The 26006-nt window shown below is 36.8% G+C and overlaps 1 protein-coding gene across 8 annotated transcripts in view; it reads right to left on the bottom strand.

Moving 5' to 3' along the window:
- Positions 1–26006, bottom strand: part of CHUK (component of inhibitor of nuclear factor kappa B kinase complex) — a 41444-nt gene that overhangs the window by 11255 nt on the left and 4183 nt on the right. For 5 of the 8 annotated variants that reach the window (XR_011252064.1, XR_011252063.1, XM_069567191.1 and 2 more), the window contains exons 2-16: positions 25019–25113; positions 23311–23425; positions 22398–22467; positions 21488–21576; positions 19729–19818; positions 19469–19593; positions 19197–19304; positions 18440–18575; positions 13720–13914; positions 12659–12761; positions 9938–10061; positions 9396–9547; positions 7746–7807; positions 6386–6495; positions 5507–5556 (exon numbers count right to left, since the gene is read on the bottom strand). Coding sequence is in view for 5 of the 8 variants with exons in the window: in XM_069567191.1 (XP_069423292.1) it covers positions 5507–5556; positions 6386–6495; positions 7746–7807; positions 9396–9547; positions 9938–10061; positions 12659–12761; positions 13720–13914; positions 18440–18575; positions 19197–19304; positions 19469–19593; positions 19729–19818; positions 21488–21576; positions 22398–22467; positions 23311–23425; positions 25019–25113 (1624 nt within the window). In the remaining 3 variants the exon portion in view is untranslated. Of the gene's footprint in view, positions 1–5506; positions 5557–6385; positions 6496–7745; positions 7808–9395; positions 9548–9937; positions 10062–12658; positions 12762–13719; positions 13915–14670; positions 14890–18439; positions 18576–19196; positions 19305–19468; positions 19594–19728; positions 19819–21487; positions 21577–22397; positions 22468–23310; positions 23426–25018; positions 25114–26006 lie in introns of all 8 variants that reach the window. The other 3 variants (XR_011252062.1, XM_069567189.1, XM_069567188.1) reach the window with 1 other exon arrangement.

A 26006-nucleotide genomic window follows, 5' to 3' on the forward strand; every position in this document is an offset into this window, starting at 1 on the left:
CCTATACTTCCTATCATGGTGAGTGGTCCTCACCCACTAGAACTGGGTGCTAAGAGCATCAAATTGCTCTAGCCAGAAACTTGGCAGGCATCCATGACCCTCTAGGCCATCTCCTTCCACCCATATACAATCCATTACCCAATATTATCAGTTCTACTTCCTAAATACCTCTCTTGCCTTTATCTTCCTTTTCTTCACTGGCACTCCCCACTGCCACAGTTCAGGCTCTCTGCTTTAGTTCATGTCCTGCCTTATCCTGTGCCACAATTACTCAACAACCTCATAACTGATGAATGTCTCTAACCCAGCCACACTTTAATCCATTATCCACAATGTTACCAATGCAGTATTTCTAAAATGCTAATCTGATCATGCCATTCTCCTGATTATATCTTTTTAGGGTTTCTCTTTGCCATCATGATGAAATCCAAAACTGTTACTGTGACGTGCCAGATCCTTTGTGATCCAGTCACATTTCTCCTTCTGATACTCTATAATCCAGTCACAATACATTTCCTCAAACACACTAACTGCTACATGTATGTGTCTTTATCTATTATACTTGCATATATAAGAGTATATATACTCTTTCATATATACCTTCTTTCACCAAGCTACTGCTACTTATCCTTTAAGGCTCATCTCAGATGTCATCTCCTGCAGGAAACCTCCTCTAACCAACCATGACTAACCAATCAGGGTTAGATGCCTATTGTATATATATCTCATACATGTTTGTGGAAATTAACTGAACAAATTCCACTACAATAAAAACCAATGTAGAGGAGATTGTGTTATTTGTTACATACTATTTAAGATTTGCATGTGTTTGTAATTTTAAGGTGTAAAAGTTACAGTTTTGTTTATTTGTTTACAATTTCAGTATCTAACATATCAGGGCACAGAAGTCACCTTTTACTTCTTCCCTAATCCTTCAAAACAGATCAGTTTTTAACTGAAGGATAATATCTTGCACATACATAATACTCTATAGTTTTCAAGCACTTTCACAAACATCCTGTCATATATAATGCCATATATAGTCACTGAGTTAGGAAAGTTAGATTCCTACCCCATTTTGCAGAAGAGGGAAATGAGATACCAGGAAAAAAAGTTATTTGCTCAATAAAGTGCCCAATTTAGAATTAAAGCCTTCTAATTCTCAATCCAGGTGCTTCCCTGGTGGCTGAGCTGTAAAGAATTCTCCAGTAATGCAGGAGACTTAGGAGACATGGGTTCAGTCCCTGGGTTGGAAGATCCCCTGGAAGAGGAAATGGAAACCCAGTCCAGTATTCATTCTGGAAAAATCCCATGAACCAAAGGATCATGGTGGGCTATAGTCTGTGGGGTCAAAAAGAGTTGGACACGACTGAACATGCATGCAATCCTCAATCCAGTGCACTTACCATGAGAACATGCTCTGTATTCAGCAGATGTTCAACAGAAATGAACAGTTTTGTCATGAAATAAGCAACCAGTGACCAGGTGCAGAGGAAGGCATTATCTTCAAAGTATACTGTTTTGGCCTAGCATATGGGCATCCCTCTGACGATTCCACACCTGAACCCACAGCCTCAAATTATTTCCAATCTCTTTAACTTTAAGCAGCATTTCTTTCTTTTTTTTTTTTACTTTACATCTTTCCACACATTTTCTTGCTTCCTCTTTTCCTTATTCTGAGTTCCTTTTTTCTCTTTCATTCCTTCCTTTCACTTTCCTTTAAAATTTTCTCTATTTCAAAATAAACAACTGGGACCTAATTAAACTTAAAAGCTTTTGCACAGCAAAAAACATAAACTATAAACATAAACAAGGTGAAACTATAAACAAGGTGAAAAGACAACCCTCAGAATGGGAAAAAGTAATAGCAAATGAAACAACTGACAAAAGACTAATTTCAAAAATATATAGGCAGCTCATACAAATCAATACTAGAACCTAATCAAAAAATGGGCAAAAGACCTAAAGAGGCATTTCTCCAAAGAAGACATATAGATGGCTAATAAACACATGAAAAGATGCTCAACATCTCTCATTATTCAGTTCAGTTGCTCAGTCGTGTCCGACTCTGCGACCACATGAATCACAGCACACGAGGCCTCCCTGTCCATCACCAACTCCCGGAGTTCACTCAAACTCATGTCCATCGAGTTGGTGATGCCATCCAGCCATCTCATCCTCTGTTGTCCCCTTCTCCTCCTGCCCCCAATCCCTCCCAGCATCAGAGTCTTTTCCAACGAGTCAACTCTTCGCATGAGGTGGCCAAAGTACTGGAGTTTCAGCTTTAGCATCAGTCCTTCCAATGAACACCCAGGACTGATCTCCTTTAGGATGGACTGGTTGAATCTCCTTGCGGTCAAAGGGACTCTCTCAAGAGTCTTCTCCAACACCACAGTTCAAAAGCATCAATACTTTGGCGCTCAGCTTTCTTCACAGTCCAACTCTCACATCCATACATGACCACTGGAAAAATCATAGCCTTGACTAGATGGACCTTTGTTGGCAAAGTAATATCTCTGCTTTTCAATATGCTATCTAGGTTGGTCATAATTCTTCTTCCAAGGAGTAAGCATCTTTTAATTTCATTGCTGCAATCACCATCTGCAGTGATTTTGGAGCCCAGAAAAATAAAGTCTGACACTGTTTCCCCATCTATTTCCCATGAAGTGATGGAACCAGATGCCATGATCTTTGTTTTCTGAATGTTGAGCTTTAAGCCAACTTTTTCACTCTCCTCTTTCACTTTCATCAAGAGGGTTTTAAGTTCCTCTTCACTTTCTGCCATAAGGGGACTTTTCATTATAGGGGACTGAAATACAAAAGTAGGAAGTCAAGAAACACCTGGAGTAACAGGCAAGTTTGGCCTTGGAGTATGGAATGAAGCAGGGCAAAGGCTAATAGAGTTTTGCCAAGAGAACGCATTCGTCATAGCAAACACTCTCTTCCAACAACACAAGAGAAGACTCTACACATGGACATCACCAGATGGTCAACACCGAAATCAGATTGACTATATTCTTTGCACCCAAAGATGGAGAAGTTCTATACAGTCAGCAAAAACAAGACCGGGAGCTGACTGTGGCTCAGATCATGAACTCCTTATTGCCAAATTCAGACTTAAATTGAAATATCGCTCATTATTAGGGAAATGCAAATCAAAACGTCAATGAGATATCACCTTACTCTGGTCAGAATGGCCATCATCAAAAAATTGAGAAACAATAAATGCTGGAGAGGGTATGGAGAAAAGGGAACCCCCTTGCACTGCTGGTGGGAATGCAAATTGATACTGCTACCATGGAGAACAGTATGGAGATTCCTTATAAAACGAGGAGTAAAACCACCATATGACCCAGCAATTCCACTACTAGGCATGTACCCTGAGGAAATCAAAATGAAAAGGACATATGTAACCCATGTTCACTGCAGCTATTTATAATAGCTAGGACATGGAAGCAACCCAACATCCATTGACAGATGAATGGATAAAGAAGCTGTGGTATATATACACAATGGAATATTACTCAGCCATAAAAAGGAACACATTTGAGTCAGTCCCAATGAGGTAGATGAACCTAGAGCCCATTATACAGAGTGAATTAAGTCAGAAAGAGAAAACAATTAACATACACTAACACATATATCAACTTCTGCTTTACTGACTATGCTAAAGCCTTTGACTGTGTGGATCACACAAACTGTGGAAAATTCTTTAAGATGGGAATACTAGACCACCTGACCTGCCTCTTGAGAAATCTGTATGCAGGTCAAGAAGCAACAGTTAGAACTGGATACAGAACAGACTGGTTCAAAACTGGGAAAGGAGTACATAAAGGCTGTATATTGTCACCCTACTTATTTAACTTATGTGCAGAGTACATCATAAGAAATGCTAGAATTAAGACTGCCAGGAGAAATATCAATAACCTCAGATATACAGATGACACCACCCTTATGGCAGAAAGTGAAGAAGAACTAAAGAACCTCTTGATGAAAGTGAAAGAGGAGAGTGAAAAAGTTGGCTTAAAACTCAACATTCAGGAAATTAAGATCATGGCATCTGGTCCCACCACTTCATGGCAAATAGATGGGGAAACAATGGAAACAGTGACAGACTTTATTTTGGGGGGCTCCAAAGTCACTGCAGATGGTGACTGCAGCCATATTAAAAGATGCTTGCTCCCTGGAAGAAAAGTTATGACCAACCTAGACAGCTTATTAAAAAGCAGAGACATTATGTCAACAAAGGTCCATCTAGTCAAAGCTCTGGTTTTTCCAGTAGTCATGTACAGATGTGAGAGTTGGACTATAAAGAAGGCTGAGCACCAAAGAATTGATGCTTTTGAACTGTGGTGCTGGAGAAGATGAGATCCAACCAGTCTATCCTAAAGGAAATCAGTTCTGAATATTCATTGGAAGGACTGATGCTGAAGCTGAAACTCTAATACTTTGGCCACCTGATGTGAAGAGCTGACTCATCTGAAAAGACCCTGATGCTGGGAAAGATCGAAGGCACAAGGAGAAGGGGACGACAGAGGATGAGATGGTGGGATGGCATCACCAACTCAATGGACCTGAGTCTGAGTAAACTCTAGGAGTTGGTGATGGACAGGGAGGCCTGGCATGCTACAGTCCATGTTGCACAGAGTCAGACATGACTGAGCAACTGAACTGAAATGAACACATATATATGGAATATAGAAAGATGGTACTACAAAACCTATTTGCAAAGCAGCAATGGAGACACAGACATTATGAACAGACTTATGGACATGGCTAGGGTGGCAGGGGGGATGCGGAGAAGGAGTGGGTGGAGGGTATGGAGAGAGTAACATGGAAATATACATTACCATATGTAAAATAGATAACCAATGGGAATTTGCTGTATGACTCAGGAACTCAAACCAAAGCTCAGTAACAACCTAGAGAGGTTGGATGGGGAGGGAGGTGGGAGGGATGTTCAAGTGGGAGGGGACATGGGTAAGCCTATGGCTGTTTCATTTTAATGTCTGGTAGAAACCAATGCAATACTGTAAAGCAATTATCCTTCAATTAAAAATAAATATATTAAAAACTTTTCTATTTCAAACTTTATTACTTTGCCTTCCTCATTTCTTAAATTCTCACAGACTTAAATGCTGTTGTACTATAAACATCTCAATGTGAAGCTGAAGTGTTAGTCGCTCAATCATGTCTGACTCTTTGTCACCCCATGGACTGTAGCCTGCCAGGTTCCTCTGTCCATGGAATTCTCCAGGCAAGAATACTAGAGTAGTTTGCCATTCCCTTCTCCAGGGGAACTTCGTGACCCAGGGACTGAACCCAGGTCTCCTGCATTGCAAGCAGATTCTTTACCAACTGAGCCACTAGGGAAGCCCCTAAACATCTCAATGGCAATACCAAAACTGGAATTGATTCTGCAGCTTGCTTAAAATCCAGTTTCACAGATTTGTTAAGCTAGTGATGGTTTCCTAAAACGCCTTTGTGTACTGTGAAAGTGTCTTACCTGAAGGTCTGTGCTTTAACTGCTTATATAGATCAATTGCACGCTGTTCCCTATGAAAGAGAAAACATGTTCTAAACATGAAGATAGTTTAACGACTTTTTATTTCCAACTTGAAATGAACAATATTATTTGAATAGAGTAACAACCCTATTTTCAAGTAATTATATATTGCCAACGAATATTTTACAGGGTGTTTCGCTGGGTAATAAGCAAGATCTTAAGATGCAAAGTTTAATATACTAAGTATCTGCTCTGATCTACCATCACTTATATAGTATCTCTGCACCAGAAACACTTAAATGGGAAAAAAATTATGTCCTGTGATTAAAGAAAAAAAAATCTGAAGTTTCTAATCCAAACACTTAGGACGTTAACCTTATTTAGGGAATTTAATAAATGATACCTTCCTTAAACCAGAAGTGTGGTAAGTAGGGAAATAGTTTGAACTTAAAATACTTGAAAAATTAGTAACACTCACATGAAAAGATGCTTCGGTTTAAAAAGCAAAGGTCATGGAAAAGAATTTGAAAAAGAATAGGGGTATGTGTATATATATATATATATATATATATATATATATGGGTGAGTCCCTTTGCTATATACTTGAAACTAATCACAACACTGTTAATCAACTATAATATAACCCCAATATAAAATAAAAAGTTTTTTTAAAATAAATAGTAAACATCAACCCAAAGAGTTATTGCCAAAATTTCCTGTGATTAGGAAAAAACTTCCTTTTTAAATATGATGCCAATGTATTTGTGGAAAGAAAACTATAGAAAAGAACCACATATAATCTTCCAGAAATACAATGAAAGAATAATCTGCTACCAAAAATTACAGACACCAACACTAACAACATGACTTCACCCTTACAGAGATTCCATCAAGTCTCCCTGACGTCGTCCGTAGGGGCTCTTCTGTAGCTCCATGATTTCAGTGTGCAGGGACATGATTTGATCCTCCAGGTATCCAATGACACCCACCTAAAATATGATGAAACACAAAAGAAATGACAGGCTCACCACCACACAATATGAGGAACACAGAGAATAACTTCTTACAGTAACAGAACAAAGTGATTTAATGTAAAACACTGATTTTGTTCAAGTCTGTTTGTCTCTCAGATTATGGCATGTAACTTTCATATGAGAACCAACTTATTTCAGGCTTCTCTCCTGACAACAGTAGACTACTAGCATTTTCTTTCTCCTCCTGAGAAGGAAAAAGACAGAAGTGTCACTAATAAGTAAAAGTGACTATCAATACCACTGCATCTTGGTTCTACAATTTTCAGTGTCTCTTGTTCCCAACTTGAATAAGGATGCAGAAAGATAAAGACACTGGATTTCCCAACCCAGGATACCAACTGCCACACTCATTCCTCAGGAAGTGCTGGCATCAAGGAGAGCAACAATTTAACGGGACCACAGACAGATGTACCAGGTAAAGAAGGAATCTGCCACCTATAGTGTGACCATAAAAAATTTATTGTCCAAACCAGCAAAATTTTGAGAGTATTATTGATAATAAGGGCTTCCCTGATAGCTCAGTTGGTAAAGAATCTGCCTGCAATGCAGGAGACCCTGGTTCAATTCCTGGTGGGAAAATCCCCTGGAGAAGGGATAGGTTATCCACTCCAGTATTCTTGGGCTTCCCTTGTGGCTCAGCTGGTAAAGAATCCTCCTGCAGTGTGGGAGACCTGGGTTCAATCCCTGGGTTGGGAAGATCCCCTGGAGAAGGGAAAGGCTACCCACCCCAGTATTCTCGCCTGGAGAATTCCATGGACTGTATAGTCCAGGAGTCACAAAGAGTCGGACACGACTGAGCGTTTTTCACTTAACTAACTTAACTAATTGATAATTAAGGCAAGAGAGGTAAACGAAAACTGTCCCGAGTAAACCAGGATGTCCAGCCATCCTATCAAAACCAGTCTTAAAAATAACAGTGATAACTACCATTTATTAGTCACTCCCACTTAAATCTGTATAACCCCACTAAAAAAGGTCCCCATAATATAACATGGAAACTGAGGCTCAGTGAGGCTTCATTTTAGTCTCATTTACCCAAAGCTCTTGTTTTTATCCACTGTGGTACTTCCCTCTACATACACATACTAGGTATCTGTCTGATATTCAGGAATGATATGAGAAATACTCTACAAACCAAAACCAAAGAATTTCTAAGGGAGACCTCAGGAGTTAATAAGCACACAGAATGAGCTCAGTGATTTTACCTCAGCATAGTGGATAGCCTTTTCTTCCATTTCTTTCCAAGCTTTTAACATTTTTTCTGAGGCTAAAAAAAAAAGTCTTAATTGGTTATCTCAGAAATAGCCATAGGTTTAATTACTGACCTACCCATCTCCTTGCCATATTAACATCAAAAACAGAGTTATGAGTTGAATTGTTCCCCCAAAAGATGGTGAAGCCCTAACCTTGTACTTCAGAATTTGACCTTATTTGGAAATAGCATCAGGTGCAATTAGCTAAATTAAGGTTGAGTCTTAACCTAGTATGACCAGTGTCCTTTTAAGAAAAGAAGAAGAAACACAGCAACAGACATATGAACGGGAAAGCGCCATTTCACAACAGAGGCAGAGACTAAAGTGCCACAGCTGCAAGCCAAGGAATGCCAGAAGAATCTAAGGAAGGATTCTTCTCCATAGGTTTCAGAGAGAGCATGGCCCTGACAACACATCGATTTTAGACTTTAAGCCTCTGAAACTGTGAGATAATAAATTTATATTGTTTTAAGCCACCCAGTTCATCGCAATTTGTTATGGCAACCCTGGGAAACTAATACAGATGACTTTCTCTTAATAAAAAATAAAAAAATTTTAAAGTAATACATGAACATGGTATTTTTAAAAAATCAAACACTATATAGAGATATAGAAGTCTCCTCCCCTCCACTCTCCACTTTCTGCGATCCCAGTGTTAATCATTTCTTACAGCGACACATCTCCTTTTCTCCCATAAATAGAATCATCTCTATATACTTTTCCTTCCTTGCTTTTTCCTCCAGCTTAAAGCACTGCTGCCTTAAAGATCAAGTGATCTTTTAATATCAGCACACAGAGGTCTACCTCACTCTTTTTAAACAGTAGTCTAAGATATACAACTTAGTAAGATAAGTCAAAGAAAATCTGATGAAATAACTATGTTTTGCTATTCATCAGAATGCCTATAATACACAAACAGAAATAAAATATCAATCATAGAACCAGCTTTGGTAAGAAAACTTATTTACCCAGCTGGACACTGTTGATCATTTAATTCTGAAATATACACACCTTGCTCAAGATAAGTATACAAACAGAAATGCTGAAGGCAACTCTTTTGGTTTATTATTTGAATTTTAACTCTGCTTTTTACATTTCCTTAGTACATCTGAAGGGAGATAAGCTTAGAATTAAATACCAAAACATTGGAGGCCATGTACAATAAAAAACAATGGGACTCCACAGTAGGTTGTTTAGAAACTTTAAAAAAAACCCTGAAATTGCATGTATTATTATTTATAGAAGGGTAAGTAATTTAAGACATCCCAGGCTAAGAAGTCACCCTAATACAGACTTTGTATCTATTTTTTAAATGAGGTTTGACAATCAAATTCTTAAATCATTTTGCATTTTTCTAAAGGCGAGCAATTTTAGTCCAATTGTGGGGGTGAGGGGTGGGCAGAGTAAAGCTGCTCAACTAAATGTTAAAAAAAAAAAACAACTAATATTCAAACCAAATACAGTTTACAATAATATGAGATGTCCTATCTTTTGTTCTAATATGAATCCAAGTGAAACAACTGGCTAACAGGTAAGAAGGTAACATAGCAGATGGCTTCAAGAGACAAGATACTTGTTTCAAATACATTATCCAACACTTACATATCCCGTACGTCATCTGCTCACTATATCTTTCCAAGTCAAGCTGAATGCTTTTGTGAAAAAACTCCAATTTTGCTTTCAGTTGCTGAGATGCTGAGATCAAAGTGTTTTTCATTTTTGTCAAGTTAGTATTGTATCTAAGAAGGCTTAACCTAAACCACAGCAAGAAAAAAACAAGATATAAGCATTTTACAAAAGTTTAAAAACTCGAACTGCCATAAGCCCAAAGCCTATGTTCCTATTATCAATCTATGAGAAACAGCTTATCTCTAGAATCTCATCTCTAAAGAATTTCTGCTTGTGATACTCTATGATAAAACAATCTTCTTATACTAGGACCATTCAGGAACTACTGTTAGTCTACTGCAATTGGATGGTTTCAGACTGTTAATAAGAATTCTACATGCCTCATCAGAATATTACATTACAAACCGGCCCAGTAATATATTTTTGCATGGGATATTGACTAGGGAAAAGTAGCAAAATTTAATTGAGCATGAATGCACATGACACTGTGCCTATAAACAAGACAATTCACTTACATGGCTGCTCTCTGTCCCTGAAAGAGCCTGCTGTAGTCTTCTTTCAGCCCAGACACATAGTGTACTGCTTCAGCCCAAACTTTACGCAACTGGATAATTGGAAGCTGTATTTTGCTGTCCTGTACTATGTGTAAGAAGATGGAGGAAAGGAGACGGGAATTACTTTTTAAGATTCTAGTGTTCATTTATTATTCTTTGTGATTTTCTGTCCATACAAATATTCCTATAGATGCTAGAAACCAGATGCTAGAAAGAACCACTTGTTACAGTTCCATTCAGTCAGTGTAACTTTATTGAACACCTGCACATTACTTGAGTCCTGTTCCAGATACAAGGGGAAATAAAAATGAAGACATAATTACTACATAATCACAAAGCTTACAATTATTCCTGTATCTGTCTTTTTCTTCCTTGTTTCTCTCCAATCTGGAATCCTCTTTTTTTTTCCCTCTCCAATAATCCAAATTATTTATTCTTTTGAAGTGCTAAACTAAGTCCCAAGTACTCTACAATCTGCTATAGTCTTTTTTGCTTCTGAATAACAAATTTCATCTCTTGAACTACCAACCCAGCTTCAGAAAAACACACTGGGTAAATATGCCTTTAACAATATGCCTTTAAAAATATGCCTTAAAAGATATGCCTTTCTCAATGCAAGACTTATGAAATTATCTATTTATGATAATCTCTTGTGTTTTCTTAGGTAAAGGGGATGTTTCTTTCTAAAACCATGGCAGGTAGATAATAAGTTCAATGAAATTTCATTTTAACATTATAAAATTCTCCAAGATTGAAGAGAGATTCATCTCGTACTTTAAGGTGGTGATTATATTCTGTTATTCTTTTCCAATGAAAATCTTCAGAGAAAGGGCACTACAATAGGTTTCACATTGAGAAAACACATTATCTGAAACAGATGTCAAACAAATAAAGCTGTGTATATGGAAAAATCTTTGCCTCCCCTAATAATGATAAATAGCCTCAACTAACTTCTCTTCTATTTTTACATACCCACACTTAATCCTGAGGCTTCCTCTGACAGACCAAACAAACAAAACAAAATAAAAACTCACACACTTAAAAAAAAATAGTCTAGGGGAAGAGAGTCTAGAAAAAAATTATATATTAAAAAAAAAAGTCTGAAAGTGCCCAGAAATGATACCCCAGTAGCAAGAAGCATACCAAGTATCCAAATTTTGATTTCTAATGCTGTTCTCAATTAAAGGAACCAGGGCTCCTTGGAGAAATGGCCAATTCTAGGACTATGGTAGAAAATTTAAAAGATGCGCCTGGAATACTACATGGTACCAGAAAGTAAGGAAATGCTTAAAAAAACAAAAGCAAAAACAAAAACACCCTCACTGATGGGTCAAGTAGAAGAGGCATAGGAAGTCAAGTGAAAGAGCTTCTAAGGTAAGCTGCAACAATTTAAATAACAAAATAAACTAGTATTGGATTATAATCTATAATATAAAATAAATATCCATGAATTCAAATTTATATCATAAATGATTAAATAAATTAATAAATGGGAGAGAAGAGATAATTCATGTAAGCAGAAGCATTTTCAATAAATTATATAGACATTCTACCCTAAAGGAGGAGGCATGTAACTCCTACTCCTTAAGTGTGGATTCTTGTACAGTGATTTCCTTCCACAGAGTATTGAAAGGAGGAGAGGGTAAGACTAAACTTTACAGTGAAGAAAGCTGACTACTTCAGCCATGTGAGCAAGGTAACACTAACAGTCGTTAATCATGTTTATAGTATGTACCGTTTATATAATGTTTTCAAAATGGCACTTGAATTCTTTGATCTTTCTCTCAAAAACCCATTATCCTAGCCTAATCATGAGAAAAAAATCAGGCAAATTGCAACAGAGGGGCATCCTACAACATATGTGATCAGCACTTTCAAGGTCATCAAAAATAAGGAAAATCTGAAAAACTATCACATCCAAGAAGAGCCTAAGCAGACAGGACAACTAAACGTAACATGGTATTCTGGATGGGATTCTAGAACAGAAAAAGGACACCAGATAAAAACTAAAAGAAATCTGAATAAAGTATGAACTTTAGTTAATAACAATATATTGGTTCATTAGTTGTAACAAAGTACCATAATAACGTAAGATGTTAACAACAGGGGAAACTATATGTGCAGGGGAATAACATAAGAACTCTGTCCTATCTGCTCAATTTTTCTATAAATCTAGAACTTTTTTTAAAACTAATGAAAAGGAAAGATTACATAATTTCAGCCCTTGTGACCAATTTTGTCCTTGATTTTATAATATGCTTGTTTTTAGTTTTGGGTAGATAGAAATTAACCACTTACTTCTTTAGTAGAAAACATTAATTCTCTGAGGAAAAATGAAATCATTTGAACATTAAGTAGTATTCATAGGATAAAATGAAGTATTTGAACATGCTTAAGTAGTGAAGAAACTAAAAAGTGGGCTTAATTAATAGTGAAGATTCAGTTTTTCACGTGAAAGTCATATTCATAGGAAAGTCGTCTTCTGCCAAATGAGGGGTCTGGTGGTGATTTAAAATCTACCTCTTCACCTTCCAAACCATACATACCCATCTTTTAGCACATATAGAATCCTGAAGTATGACACAGAACAGAAACACCAAAGAACCATTTCTACTAATCATGTCGTGTCAAAATTATATTACTTCAGGTTTAAAGCTCAGTCAGTAAATGAACTATACTTACCAATATAATTTACACAGTCAGATAAACTTCTGGAAGCAAATGGTCCTTCATATACAGTCTTACTTTTATCAAACAAATAAACCATATAGCTATCACAGCCCCTCTGAAAAAAAAAACCAACAATTAAGAAGAAAAGATTCTTGAAAATTCTAGGTTCTCTAAGCACCTAACCACCAAATTTCCTACTTTGAAATGCCAACTGTGAAGTCAAGTTCATTAGCAAACATCTCACAGACTTAAGGTCTAAATTTTTATTTAAGGAAAATAAGTAACAGTAGTATGGACTAAAGTGAAAACAGTCAACAGACCCAAAAGGGCAAAAGCAAAAAGTTACAACAACATACAATGGGAATACTTTTTCAGTAATCAAAAGGAATGAAGTAATGATATATGCTATGGCATGAATCGATCTCAAAAACATAACGGTAAGTGAAAGAAATGAGACACAAGAGATTAAGATTCCACTTGTATGAAATGTTCAGAAAAAGCAAATCTATATAGGCAGTAAGTAAATTAGTGATTTTCTGGGGTGGGCAGAATGGATACTAGTTAAAGAACATAAAGACATGGAAATGTTTTAAAACTGATTTATGATGATGGCTGTGCAATTAGGGTGGTTTGCTAAAAAAAAAACAAACTGAATTGTACACTTGAAATGGTTAAATTATATGATATATAAAATATGCTCAACAAAGTCAAAAAAGGAAAATGAAATGAGTCATGATCAGAATCATTTATTACCATCCATCCATCCTCTGACAGGACCTATGAGACTGCTGGTCTGATTTCAAGGTTATAAGCTTCAGGAGAAAAAGAGGAAAAAAAAGGATGGAAGTGGCACCAAAGAGAATGTCATATACAGTTTAAAATAACCAATGTTTCATTTCTATCTTTTCACCTTGCAAAGCAATAAGCATAATGAGTAGGATAAAACTAAAAGAAGAATTATAAGATGTGGACCACTCCCCAGATGATTCCAAACAGACATCAAAAATGCAGGGCATGCAATCCCTGTATGCAAAGAGATTTCTTATACTCTAGGTATATTAGAATTGTCTTACAACTCCATCCAGAACACACTGAGAGGCTGGTTTCCGAGGATCCAGAGAAATTCCCATCTCTGAAAGAAGCTCTTGAGAACCAGTATTTATTCCAGTTTCCCGCTCAATACGAGACTGTAGTGAATGAAGACTTTCATCAGGTGGTAACAGAAAAGAAATTATCTTTGCAGAAGTCATATTTAGGATATGTACTATCTGTTTAAATAAGAAAAAAGAGAAATAACTTTGATTATTTGCTACATAAATGATTCAGTGCTAGTTACTTAAGGGCATTATCTCTGCATTAAATAAGATTCAATCATTTTCCAAAATGAAATCTGTAATTATGACATTCTGAAAACTAAAGAGTAGAATTTACTTTTCTACTGCAACAGATGTTAGTTCCCAGGAATTAAGTGTGAAAATTCTAGGGATGTATAAAATCAAGAAAGAAAAACTCCAATTTAAATAAGCAACACTTACTTTTCAGAAAGGTATCACTGACCTAGAAGGAAACGTTTATGAACTGCCTAACAGATGCCAGCCACAAGCTAACTGCTTTCACATAACATCTTGTTAATCAGCTCTTCTACTCTCCTTTTTGGCAAAACAGAAACCAGAGCTCTGAGCACTTCTCACTTAAAAGTCCCACTGAAAGTAGCCAGATACAGGCCAACTAAGTGTAAGACTGAGTCAGGCAGGGCTCTACTGAGGTAACCAAGGATAGTTACAGAGTTAGAGGTCAGTCTTCTGAACAGAATCTAATTTTAAATCTTTGTCCTTCTACTGCCCTTGGATAAGCCATACAAAATTAATACCTATGTTTTCCCAATGCCTTACACTGACTAGTGGATGCAAATGATTAGAAGTATTGATGACACAAATGTTTATCACAGAGGTAAAGAACTAACTTCCCTTTAGTATATAATAACTTCTAAGTAAGGCAATGGCACCCCACTCCAGTACTCTTGCCTGGAAAATCCCATGGATGGAGGAGCCTGGCGGGCTGCAGTCCATGGGGTCACTGAGGGTCGGACACGACTGAGTGACTTCACTTTCACTTTTCACTTTCATGCATTGGAGAAGGAGATGGCAACCCACTCCAGTGTTCTTGCCTGGAGAATCCCAGGGACGGAGGAGCCTGGTGGGCTGCCGTCTATGGGGTCGCCGAGTCGGACACGACTGAAGCGACTTAGCAGCAGCAAGTTTAAAAAAGGTGAGAGGAAGAGAAGGGAATCTTTCAAGTTGACATGGATTACAATACAAGCATACCAGCTGAGACCTGCCATTCCTTCCCAGCCTCGGCAGATTTTACCCTGTGACAGTGGCCACTAAGATCAATAGCAGAAACGTAGTATGAAAATCCTAAAGTGGACATTTACTTTTACAGAGGGCATATTTCAAACTATTACGGGGTTCTCACAGCATCCCACTACCAAAGCCAAGACAGAAGGGAGCAAAACAAAGGGAGAGGAAATACAACCTAAATGAATTCTTTTGTTCATTTAAATATCTGGTAAGTATCTGCTATGGTACAAACTATTAAGTGTGTTGTGCTAGTAGTGGATATGCAAGCTGAATAACTTAATGATCCTTGCCCTCTATAGGATAACAGTCAAATAAAAGATATTAAGACACAATAAAAGAACTAAAAGACAAGGCAAAATGCAATAGGTACTGTAATGATATAAAATATTATGCAGATTTCAAAGAAGATTCTTTGGTGGGAGGAAAGGGGTGCTTTATAAGGAGGTACTATTTGAGCTGAACTTTGAAAAGAATGACTAGAACAAGAAAAGACCGAAAGAAGAAAAGTTCTAGGCAAAAAACAACAAAGTAGGCAGAGAAGTAGAAAGGGATGAGCATAATCAAATGTACCTAAAATGATGCCCCCTTAGGGGAAAACAGGAGTTAAGACTAAAAGCGTAGGATGAAATGAGACCAAGACCGATTCTGAATGCCAATGTAAGCATTTGGAATTTATTCAGTAAGCAAAAATGAACTGTGGAAAGCTTTCTAAATTGACAACCTAACAAGTTTAAAATTGGTAAAACACTCAAAAAATAAACTGTACAAAATAAATGGATATGCAGATTGAGGGAGATGGAATAGTCAGACAGCCAAAGTGATGGAAGGGTGATGGGGCAAGCAAGCAGCAGAGGAAAAGCTGTAGAAGCAGTTAATAGAGCAAACATGCTCAGTTTTTCATGAATTATGTCTTGCCAGTGGGACCACCAAGTGTAGTTACAAATACTCGGCAGAGAGCTGTACAATCACAACTAAGGAGATAAACTTGGAAGTTATCCATATTCAGTTTATAGTTAAAGTTATATAACTGAAGAAATCGTCAAAAAAAGGAAGAAAAGTAATATGGAAAAAAAGAAAGCTAAGTAAAGACTCTTGGGATATAGTTATACTTACAGGCATGAAAGAAGTAGCAAAGAATGTTCAGTATACTTTTTTTGACTTTTTTGCATATTTAAAGTTTTTCATAATAAATATTTAGAAAAATGTAATCAGAATCTACAAACTTTTCTTAAGGAAAGGAAATAATTCAGTAACTGTTTTACTGATTTCTTCTTTCTTTTTCCCCCCAGAAATATGGGATGAGCTTACTTTTTAAATTCATTTTTACCTGGAAGAGAATTGCTTTAGCATGCTGTGTTGGTTTCTGCTGTATAACAATGTGAATCGGCTATAAGGACACATATATCCTGTCCCTCTTCAGTTTCCCTCCCACCCCACCCCTCTAGGTCGTCACAGAGCATCAAGCTGAGCTCCCTGTGTTACACAGCAGTTTCCCACTAGCTATGCTGATTTCTTCTTTAAATGAAAATAAAACAGATGTCATTCCCTCCTTTAACAATATAATAAACACCTTAGAAAAATGTCCTATAATAATAGCAATCTATTCTGCAGTTCATGCTTCTGTGCTCATGACATTCCTCTGCTTGCAAATCTTTCCCCCTACCCATTCTCCAGATTAACACTTCCTTATCCTTCAAAACTCAGTCCTATTATTATGTCTGGGAAGCAACCCTGAACTACTATGACTAGTACCCTACACACCCCTTATTCTGAAACCTCACACTAATACTGATCCTTTAAAGAAGATGTTACTGTACCTAAACTGCTTCTCGGCCTTTTGGCTGAGATTGCAGATGGTAAAGCGTCTGTTTACGATGTGGGAGACTCGGGTTCGATCCCTGGGTTGGGAAGATTCCTTGGAGAAGGAAATGGCAATCCACTCCAGTACTATTGCCTGGAAAATCCCATGAACAGAGGAGCCTGGTAGGCTACAGTCCATAGGGTCGCAAAGAGTCGGACACAACTGAGCGACTTCACATTCACGTACCTAAACTACAAATAAATATAAATATATATATATATATATTTTGCCTAGATTCACAGATATACAGTTCAGTGCTACAAACTGAACTAAAGTCTATAGAACACAAAACATATAAGGAGTCGTCCTTACTCGTGCTCTGTAAAACAAGCACATGCTCACAGACTCCTTACAAGTAGAAATGATGTTATGGTTACCATGAAAAGACTGAAAAATAGGAGAAAAAAAACAAAAATTTTTGAAACCAACAAAGAACTAAAAGCTGTCACCAAGTCCTGCTTGTCTAACATGCTGGGGGATGATTTACTCCTTGGCACAGTAGAAGAAAACCAAATCACGACACAAGCTGTCTTTTCAATGTGAGCCAAGAAGGACATCAACACCAAGTTCCTATTTAATGAAGTATATCAAGGTAAGAGTAAAACCTGACATTACTACTACTTTCTCGTTTACATTTTAGAAACACTATCTACCACAAGTAATCAACAAATATGAAAAGATCACAGATGAGTTGTTTCTACATATACAGCATAATAGAACCTCTCGTTCATATCAATGGATATTTACTGAGAATCTGGTATGTGTCCAGCTTTGTACAGAATGCCAGCATAGGAACACTGTGATGGTCGGATAGATGACTGTTACTAAAAGTAAGAAAAACAATCTCAGCATTAAAGAAGACAATCTATGTGGAGAGGCATGAATGGAAGATGAGAAACAACTAGAGAATATAATAAAAATGGTTAAATGACACACTGTCAGGTAGACACAGTTTGGAGAAAAGGAGAGTTGAATATGTGCCAGTATAGGTGAGGGGATATAGAGAGATAGATATCAGCCTGGGCAGAAGAACAGCATCTGTCAACACAAAAATGGATAATGGGCTTGATGGCATAAGGTGCAATGACAAGCTGGTCCTAAGCGAAGTAAAGGGTAAGAGAAATGAAACAAGCACTTGGATGAGGTAGACCTAAATGAAGAAAACCCCCACAAACCCAGTAGACTTGATTTGGTAGGCAAGAAAAAACTGTTAGTTTCTTGGACTGGAGAATCAAAAAGCCTTTTCAAAAAATAAAACAGGCAGTTCATGCAATACGGACTGTAGGATGGAAAGGAAGTACAGAGGCAAAAAGCCAGGTAGGAACCTTCCTCACCAAAACAAATCCAATATGATTAGACCTAAATGAATGAGGTGAAATGGTACCAATATGAGAGAGGGGGAAAATCCAAAAGATACTTCAAAGGAGTGATCAATAAGACCACTTAGAAGTAAAACTGAGAAAGCTTACTAAAGAAATAGAAATGCACTATGAAAATATATTTATGTCCATTCTCCAATCAGTTTGTTAACTTCAATGCAAGTCTTATGAAGTAGACCCCATTCAAACTAACCTTCAAATTCAGAATGTGATCCATTAATACAAAACATCTTGGCTGCTTCAAAGTAAGATCAACAGGTCCTCCTCTCTGCTGAGGATCCCAGTTTAGCATCAACTGCAGCCAGTTTTCCATGGGTTCTACTATTAAACTAGAAAACATACAAAAATAGGATGAAAATAATTATATTCCAATTTTCTTTCAGTTTTGTAAAAAAAAAAAAAAAGAAAAGTGGTTGTATAGGTTGTCCATATCCTTTGTCATTATTTGTATGATATTTTATCTTATTTCCAAATAACTGATGAAATGACAGGTGACAAACTTTTTTCCACTAAAAAAAAAAAAATCCCAAACCCATATGTGCAAGTTAGTTATGGGCAACTCCAGTGGGTGAATTCAGTCCCATTTCCTAAGGAACCCATTCATCACAGTATTCTAAGAGTGTTCTTAGCATCTAAGCCAATCAGTTGAATGGCAGTTCTTATTTCCACTAGACTGGTGCTGTCCATACGGATGCCACTAGTCACAAGTGGCTATTTGCATTTATACTTAAGTTAATTAAAATTAAATAAATTTGAAATTCAGTTCTTCAGTCTTACCACCCACCTTTCAAGTGCTCAGAAAGACTCATGTGGCCAGCATTCATATAAAACATTTCCATCATTACAGAAAGTTCCAGTGGATAATGCTACTTGAAGCAGACAACAACTTTACTGTTCTTCGACATCCCTGAAGAAAATGAGACAAACTTCCTCAACTAAAGTATACATACCTACAAAGGCTATTTGGTTGAGGTAAATGGCTACTAAACCGAACTTCTCCTGTCATTTCTTCACATGCAAATATACACTTTGGATCCTTCTTCTTAATCTTCTCATGCCTATAAAAACAAAAGCTACTTCAGCTGACAACCTGAGACATTTTGCCTTTTAATTTTATTCAGTTGTGTTAAAAAGTAATTATACCATTTAAAGAAAGGTGGCCAGAAGGGTACTGAAAATTTCACTCCCGTTAAGCATACCAAAGTTCCCTCTCATTTCTTACCAGGTAAATGGCTGCAGATGATGCAAAAAAGGCCTATATCCAGCAATACATTCAAACACCATGGTCCCAAAGCTCCAATAATCAACAGTGGCTGTATAAGGCTTATTCTCAAAGAGCTCTGGGGCCTTAAAAAGAAAAAAAAAAAAAATGCTTTAAACATCAACACTGTAAGAGAAGAGTTTTGAACTATTACATTTACAACCTTAAGAAATAAGAATAATCCTGTACACTTAAATTCAAAGAAACAATATGTGTCTTACCAGATATTGCAAAGTTCCCACAAAAGATGTACAAAGACTTCCTTGATCAACATCTTTGGCATATCCCAAATCAATTATTTTATGCATAATCTGCAAAACAGTAAGTATTAAATGGCTGAGAAACTTGAAAAGGAAAGGGAACAAAGTCCTTGTAATGCTCTGGAGAGGGAGGTGGTGAAGAACATGGCTCTGGAATAGGACAAACATGTTTCAAGCCTAAGCTCCACCACGTAGATAAATAGTTATGTGACCTTGATCAAGTTATTCCTCTGTTTCCTATATAATGATATTCCTAACAATCCCCACTTCACAGGATTGCTATTAGGATTCAATGATAATGAAAATAATTTAACAGTGTCTGACATATAGTAAAAAACTAAATCAGTTCAGTTTAGTCACTCAGTCATGTCCAACACTTTGTGACCCCATGGACTACAGCACACCAGCCTTCCCTGTCCATCACCAACTCCCGGAGCTTGCTCAAACTCATGTCTGATAGACATGAGTTGGGATGCCATCCAATCATCTCATCCTCTGTCATCTCCTTCTCTTCCTGCCTTCAATCTTTCCCAGCATCAGGGTCTTTTCCAATGAGTTAGTCCTTCGCATCAGGTGGCCAAAGGATTGGAGGTACAACATCAGTCCTTCCAATGAATATTCAGGATTGATTTCCTTTAGGATTGACTGGTTTGATCTTGCAGTCCAAAGGACTCTCAAGAGACTTCTCCAACACCACCATTCAAAAGGCATCAATTCTTTGATACTCAGTTTTCTTTATAGTCCAACTCTCACATCCATACATTACTACTGGAAAAACCATAGCTTAGACTAGACAGACTTTTATTGTCAAAGTAATGTCTCTGCTTTTTAATATGCTGATATAGACTGGCTATTAATTTTTATTTTGGTATATTCAGAATAAGCTTGATCCATTAAACTGGAAGGCACAGGCAGGGTAACTTCCAAACTTATAAGAAGCATCATACTGTCTTAGAGTGGATCAACGTGAGTAAACACCCATCTAACTTCAAGAACATCCTGAAGTCTCAGGATACACACACAAACAAAAAGTGAGTAGCCACCACAAAGCATACACAAAAGGTTCCTAAGAGACGAAGCACCAAGGTTTCATCACTTTCAACTGATCATTATCTTCACTACCTAAGGCCATACAATCCAATTCAAAGTTCACATTCCTGGCTTTATGTCTTTACTGGAATGGAATTTGGGCACTAAAAGCAAGAAAACTGCTCAAATCACTTTGATAAAAATAAATATTCCAAGAATTAATTCACAGTTTCTAGTTCTTCTCAAGATGACTCTTTCAGGAATCTGAGAAATCAAGGTTTTGAATTTTAATTAATAATAAACTTAGGACTTTTGGGGAGGAGAATGACTTTGTTTTGTTTTTCTCAAATATGAAAACATACTTTGAACATATTTTTTTTTTCTTAAAGAAGACCAAGGATGTTTTTTGGATGTACTTCATAACATCCAAATCAACAAATTCCTTACTGCCTACTAGCTCTGCTAGATACTGTGCTGGAAAAATGAAATGAACAAGACAGATGTAGCTCCTTCTCTAATGGAACTATTATGTTAGCAGACGAGACAGACAAACAAAAAACCACAGTTCAGTATAGTGAGGGCTGGGATAAAGAAGTACAGAATGCTATGATGGGCACCAAACCTGAAAGACTAACGACATCATGGAGACTCTATTCAATTAGCACAGAACATTTCTTCAAGTTTTACCTACCTTTCCACCAACATCCTGAAGAACTATGTTTTCAGGTTTTAGATCACGATGTATAATTTTGTTTTCATGCAAATATCGGATCCCAGATCCTAAATAAAGTTTAAAATGTATTTTGAGGTAATAAAAAAACACTGAAATAAAAAATTCAACTCACATTTTGTACAGATCTGGTCTAATGCTCAGTTTTATATGGACCATCATAACTACATGATTGATGATTTCATAGACACTCAAATTTTCTCCACAAAAATAGGGTAACATTAATCAGACAGCAGAATTACAATATGTTCCCATTTAACATATGAAAATTAGTATTAAAAAGAAATGGAACAAGCAATTGAAAAAAATCCCTGTATTATCATTGGAGCCTTTCCTTCTGACCTAACTCAACCTCTTCAACTAGACTTTGGCCTCCATAACCTAAGAAAAGAAACAAAATCAAAATATATAGAGAAACATAATCTGGCCTTCTGAGCTCTCTCCAAGGGCCTATGTCCTGGTTATTTTAAAATTTTTTCAGGAGTAATTCTGATTAAAAAGAGATTTCACCTTAAGACTACTTACGCCTATGAGAAGCAATGTCCCTGGTAAATAAATTTACTATGTTAATCAGGGAGGAAGGAATGAATAAGATCATTTCACACCCTTTTTTTTTTGGCAACTAGAATATCTATTAGTCAAATGGACACAGACAACACAAAAAATAAAAAACAAAAATACTAGTTTTAAATTAGCATCAACAGTAATACTTAAATTTTTCTGATAATTTCTTAAAGATAAAAAATTCCTTATACTTAAAAACCTATGCTTTATATAGTTTATCAACAATTCTAATTTCCAAGCAGTATACAGGCTCTTATAGACCAAATGTGCATTAAATTATGATGGAATTTTCATACTGATTACATACCTATATCACTCAGTAAAGAAAGTATCTGGCTTTCTTTAAGTCCACAGCAATTTTCTGGTTTGTTGAGTAGCTAAAGGAAAAAAAAAATCTAAAAATGTATATTGCCAATATTGCTGGGCAGTAATACTGATACATTAACCATTATACTTTGAGAGAATAAGAAAATTAGTCATGATTAAGAAAATATAAGGGGGAAAAATCACCAAATCCACACAGAGGACATGTAAATTTCATGGCAAAATTTATACAAGTAAAAATAATGGGAGAAGGTATTTGAAATTTTACAAGGTTGAAAAATCTCACAGATAAATATATAAAAATAGTCATATGATATTTAAAATAATAGCCATTTTAAATATATAAAAAGAGCTTCCAAGGTGGCACAGCAGGAGCCATGGGTTTGATTATGATTACTGGATGGGGATGACCTCCTGGAGAAGGAAATGGCAACTTATTCTAGTATTCTTGCCTGGGTAAATCCTATGGACAGCCCATGGGGTCACAAAAGAGCTGGACATGACTTAGCAACTGAACAACAACAACTGGTAGATTTTAAATGAGATGGGAAAGAAAGATTTGCCATAAACACTTTAAACATTGATATTGTGATCTAAAACCATCAATATAGTCCCATCCTGAAACACCACTGCCACCAACAAAAATATTCATGTTCTAAAGCAGGGGTCAGCAAACATTACCTGTAAAGGGCCAGAGAGTGAGTTCTTTAGGCTTTGCAAGTCATGCAATCTCTGGCACCACTACTCAACTCTGCTACTATTTTAAGAAAGCAGCCACAAAAACAGATAACAAGCCACAGTTTACTGACTCTTACTCTAGATGATTGTACTGAGTGGGATTCAAAGACTGCTAGAGTTCGTGTTACTATCTCATCATCTCAAAACATCCACACTACCTTCCGGAGATCTCCTCCAGAACAATATTCCATTGCTAGAAGAGGCACATCGTTAATCAAAAAATTCAATTCCTCAGGAACGTCACAGGCCTTTACAACATTGGCGTGGTTCAACCTAACAAGGGGAAAGCATTATAATAAAAGATTTGTTTCCAGTGAAAAGGGACTCAGTTTGAAATAGTAGTTAATTGGGGGCAGTGAGACGAAAGACTGACTTTATTTATAATATTCTAATTTCTCATTTGTATAATTAAAAATTGATACTTGTTTAAAAAATTTTAATTTGTGTACAAATACATGTTTTTCAGTAAATATTGAACCACATTATATATTGTTTCCTAACATCTTTTTTTAAACTTAGTAATATATCAAATCACCATCATCATCACACAATGGTCTCTAAACTAGAATAGATTCCCAGGGCCCAAGGACCTAAAGAAACAGAATTTCCATGTGTAGAGCCTGAGGATTTGTATTGTTAAAAAGTTTTTCTAGTGATTCTGCCACACAGCCAAGTTTGAGAACCATTAAAATGCATTGAGAACACTGAAGTCAGAAAGTGCTTATTTCAACTCCAGACTCTATTACCTATCAGTTGTATGACTCTATAAGCTTCAACTTTTTCTTTAGTAATGAGACACAGGGTTGCTGTGACAACTAGAACATGGGTAAGCCCTTATTAGCACTCTACCTGTGGAGGTTTTAAAACATAGCCACTTCTCCCTTCAAAAGCTTAATTCTCTTTCCCTGAAGTAGAGGCTGTGTTTAGTGACTGATTTCTAATAAATAGAAATTATTTGGAAAGGATAGAGCATAGCTTCTGAAGGAAGATCATAAAAATATGTCTGCCTGCTCTCGCGCTCTCTCTCTCTCTCTCTCTCTCTCTCTCTCTCTCTCTCTCTCTCAGATCACTGACTTTGGGGAAAGTTAGCTGCTATGTTATGAAGACATTCAAATTTCCCTATGGAGAGAGAGGCACATGTGGTGGGGAACCGATGCCTCTAACCAACAGACACTAAATGAGCTTTGGAGTGGATACTCCAGCCCCACTCAAGCCTTTGGATAACTGCAGCCCCAGTCAACATTTTGAGATGTTTCAGGAGGCATCTCTTAAGTCAAAACCACCTAAGTCACTCCCAAATTCCTAAACCACAGAAAGTGTGAGACACCAAACTTCTGTTGTTTTAACCCACTAAGCTTAAGGATAATTTTTTACAAAGCAATAGATACAATGTTTAACAAAAGTAGGTGAGAGTAAAAATATTTTTTTAATGAAAGTAGTGATTGCTATTTAACTATAAAGTATAACAGATAAGCACTGCCTGATACCCAAAAGAAACAGATTCTGCCCTCAGAAAGCTGAGTCTGATAATACCTAACTGACATTTTGTGTTTTTAGAGCAGAGAAAGGTTTACAGCAGGGCCATGCAAGGAAATGGTGGCTCATGCTCTAAAAAACCCCAAGTTCCTTGAAGGGCTTTTTGTTTTTCTTCAATATTATACTATCATTACCTAGATAACTATTTAAACAAAACCTACTTAAGCATGATGTGATGTTATTATTTGAAATAAAACACACAAATTTAATGAGAAAGAGAAAAATATGTTCCTCAAAAGATCGTAAGAATGGATTCCTAGCCGCCTTCCCTATGATGACATCTGGCTGGGATGCAAAACTGGGGAAACTTAAGTCATCAAGTACACTTACTTCTTCATGATCTGGATTTCATGGCACCACCGTTCTCTATTTTTGGTACTTAGCTCTAGGCGACAAGACTTAATTGCTATTTTGAGATCAAGTTCCTGCCAAAATAGAAAATCAACAGAAGATTATAAATTAGGTTCTTGTGCAGATTTACTTGCTATCAAAGAGATGCCAACTTGGGAAAACAAAACTCTTTTAGCTTTACTAATTAAACATATTTATCCACAGTTCTCTTGAGTCAATGCTTCTGCCAAGTAAGCCATGAGACTAAACTAATGTTTTTAAACTGAACTTCAAACACCAAAGCACACAAGCAAAAAGTTACTGAGGCTGATCCTGTAATAAATGTCTTCAGAACACCATCTTATACATGCTGCTAGAATATAAAAAGACTGTCTCCCCAACAACCCCTTTCTGAATTTAGTCAAGGTAGCTAAAAAGGGTCCCAGGTTCCAGCATAACTAGAATGCAGAGAATGATTCAGGGCTCCCTGCCTCAACAGTAAGAAATAGTTTTAATATGACCAAATCTAATACAAAAAACTCCAAAACTATTTCCTAAATTTTGCATTTCAAATGACATTAAAAAACTCCTAACAATGGTTGTATGTTTCCATGTCTAGAAAACAGACCTAACAGATCTTGCCTCTATGACTAGTAATTTAGCCAATTCTAAGTGAAATTAAACCCAACCTGATGCACATTACAGGAAGTAGCCGGACCTCATCACATTCTGGCAACAGTAATAATGCAGCCCACGAACAGGAAGCAAGACACAACTTTTATAGGATGGTCTGAAATGGGGGACAGCAAGAAATAAGATAACTGACGTACAGAGAGAGAGTGAGGAATGAGGCCAGACTACAATCCAACCTAACCAGGGTCCTCCCTCCCTTCAACCTCTCATTATGAGCAGATACTGAGCTGCTGCTAGGTCCCGTGTACGTTATCACTATGGAGTCAATCTGGTACAACCATGAACAACATTAAGT

This window comes from Ovis canadensis, chromosome 22 (assembly GCF_042477335.2).
Source record: "Ovis canadensis isolate MfBH-ARS-UI-01 breed Bighorn chromosome 22, ARS-UI_OviCan_v2, whole genome shotgun sequence".
Lineage (NCBI taxonomy): Eukaryota > Metazoa > Chordata > Mammalia > Artiodactyla > Bovidae > Ovis > Ovis canadensis.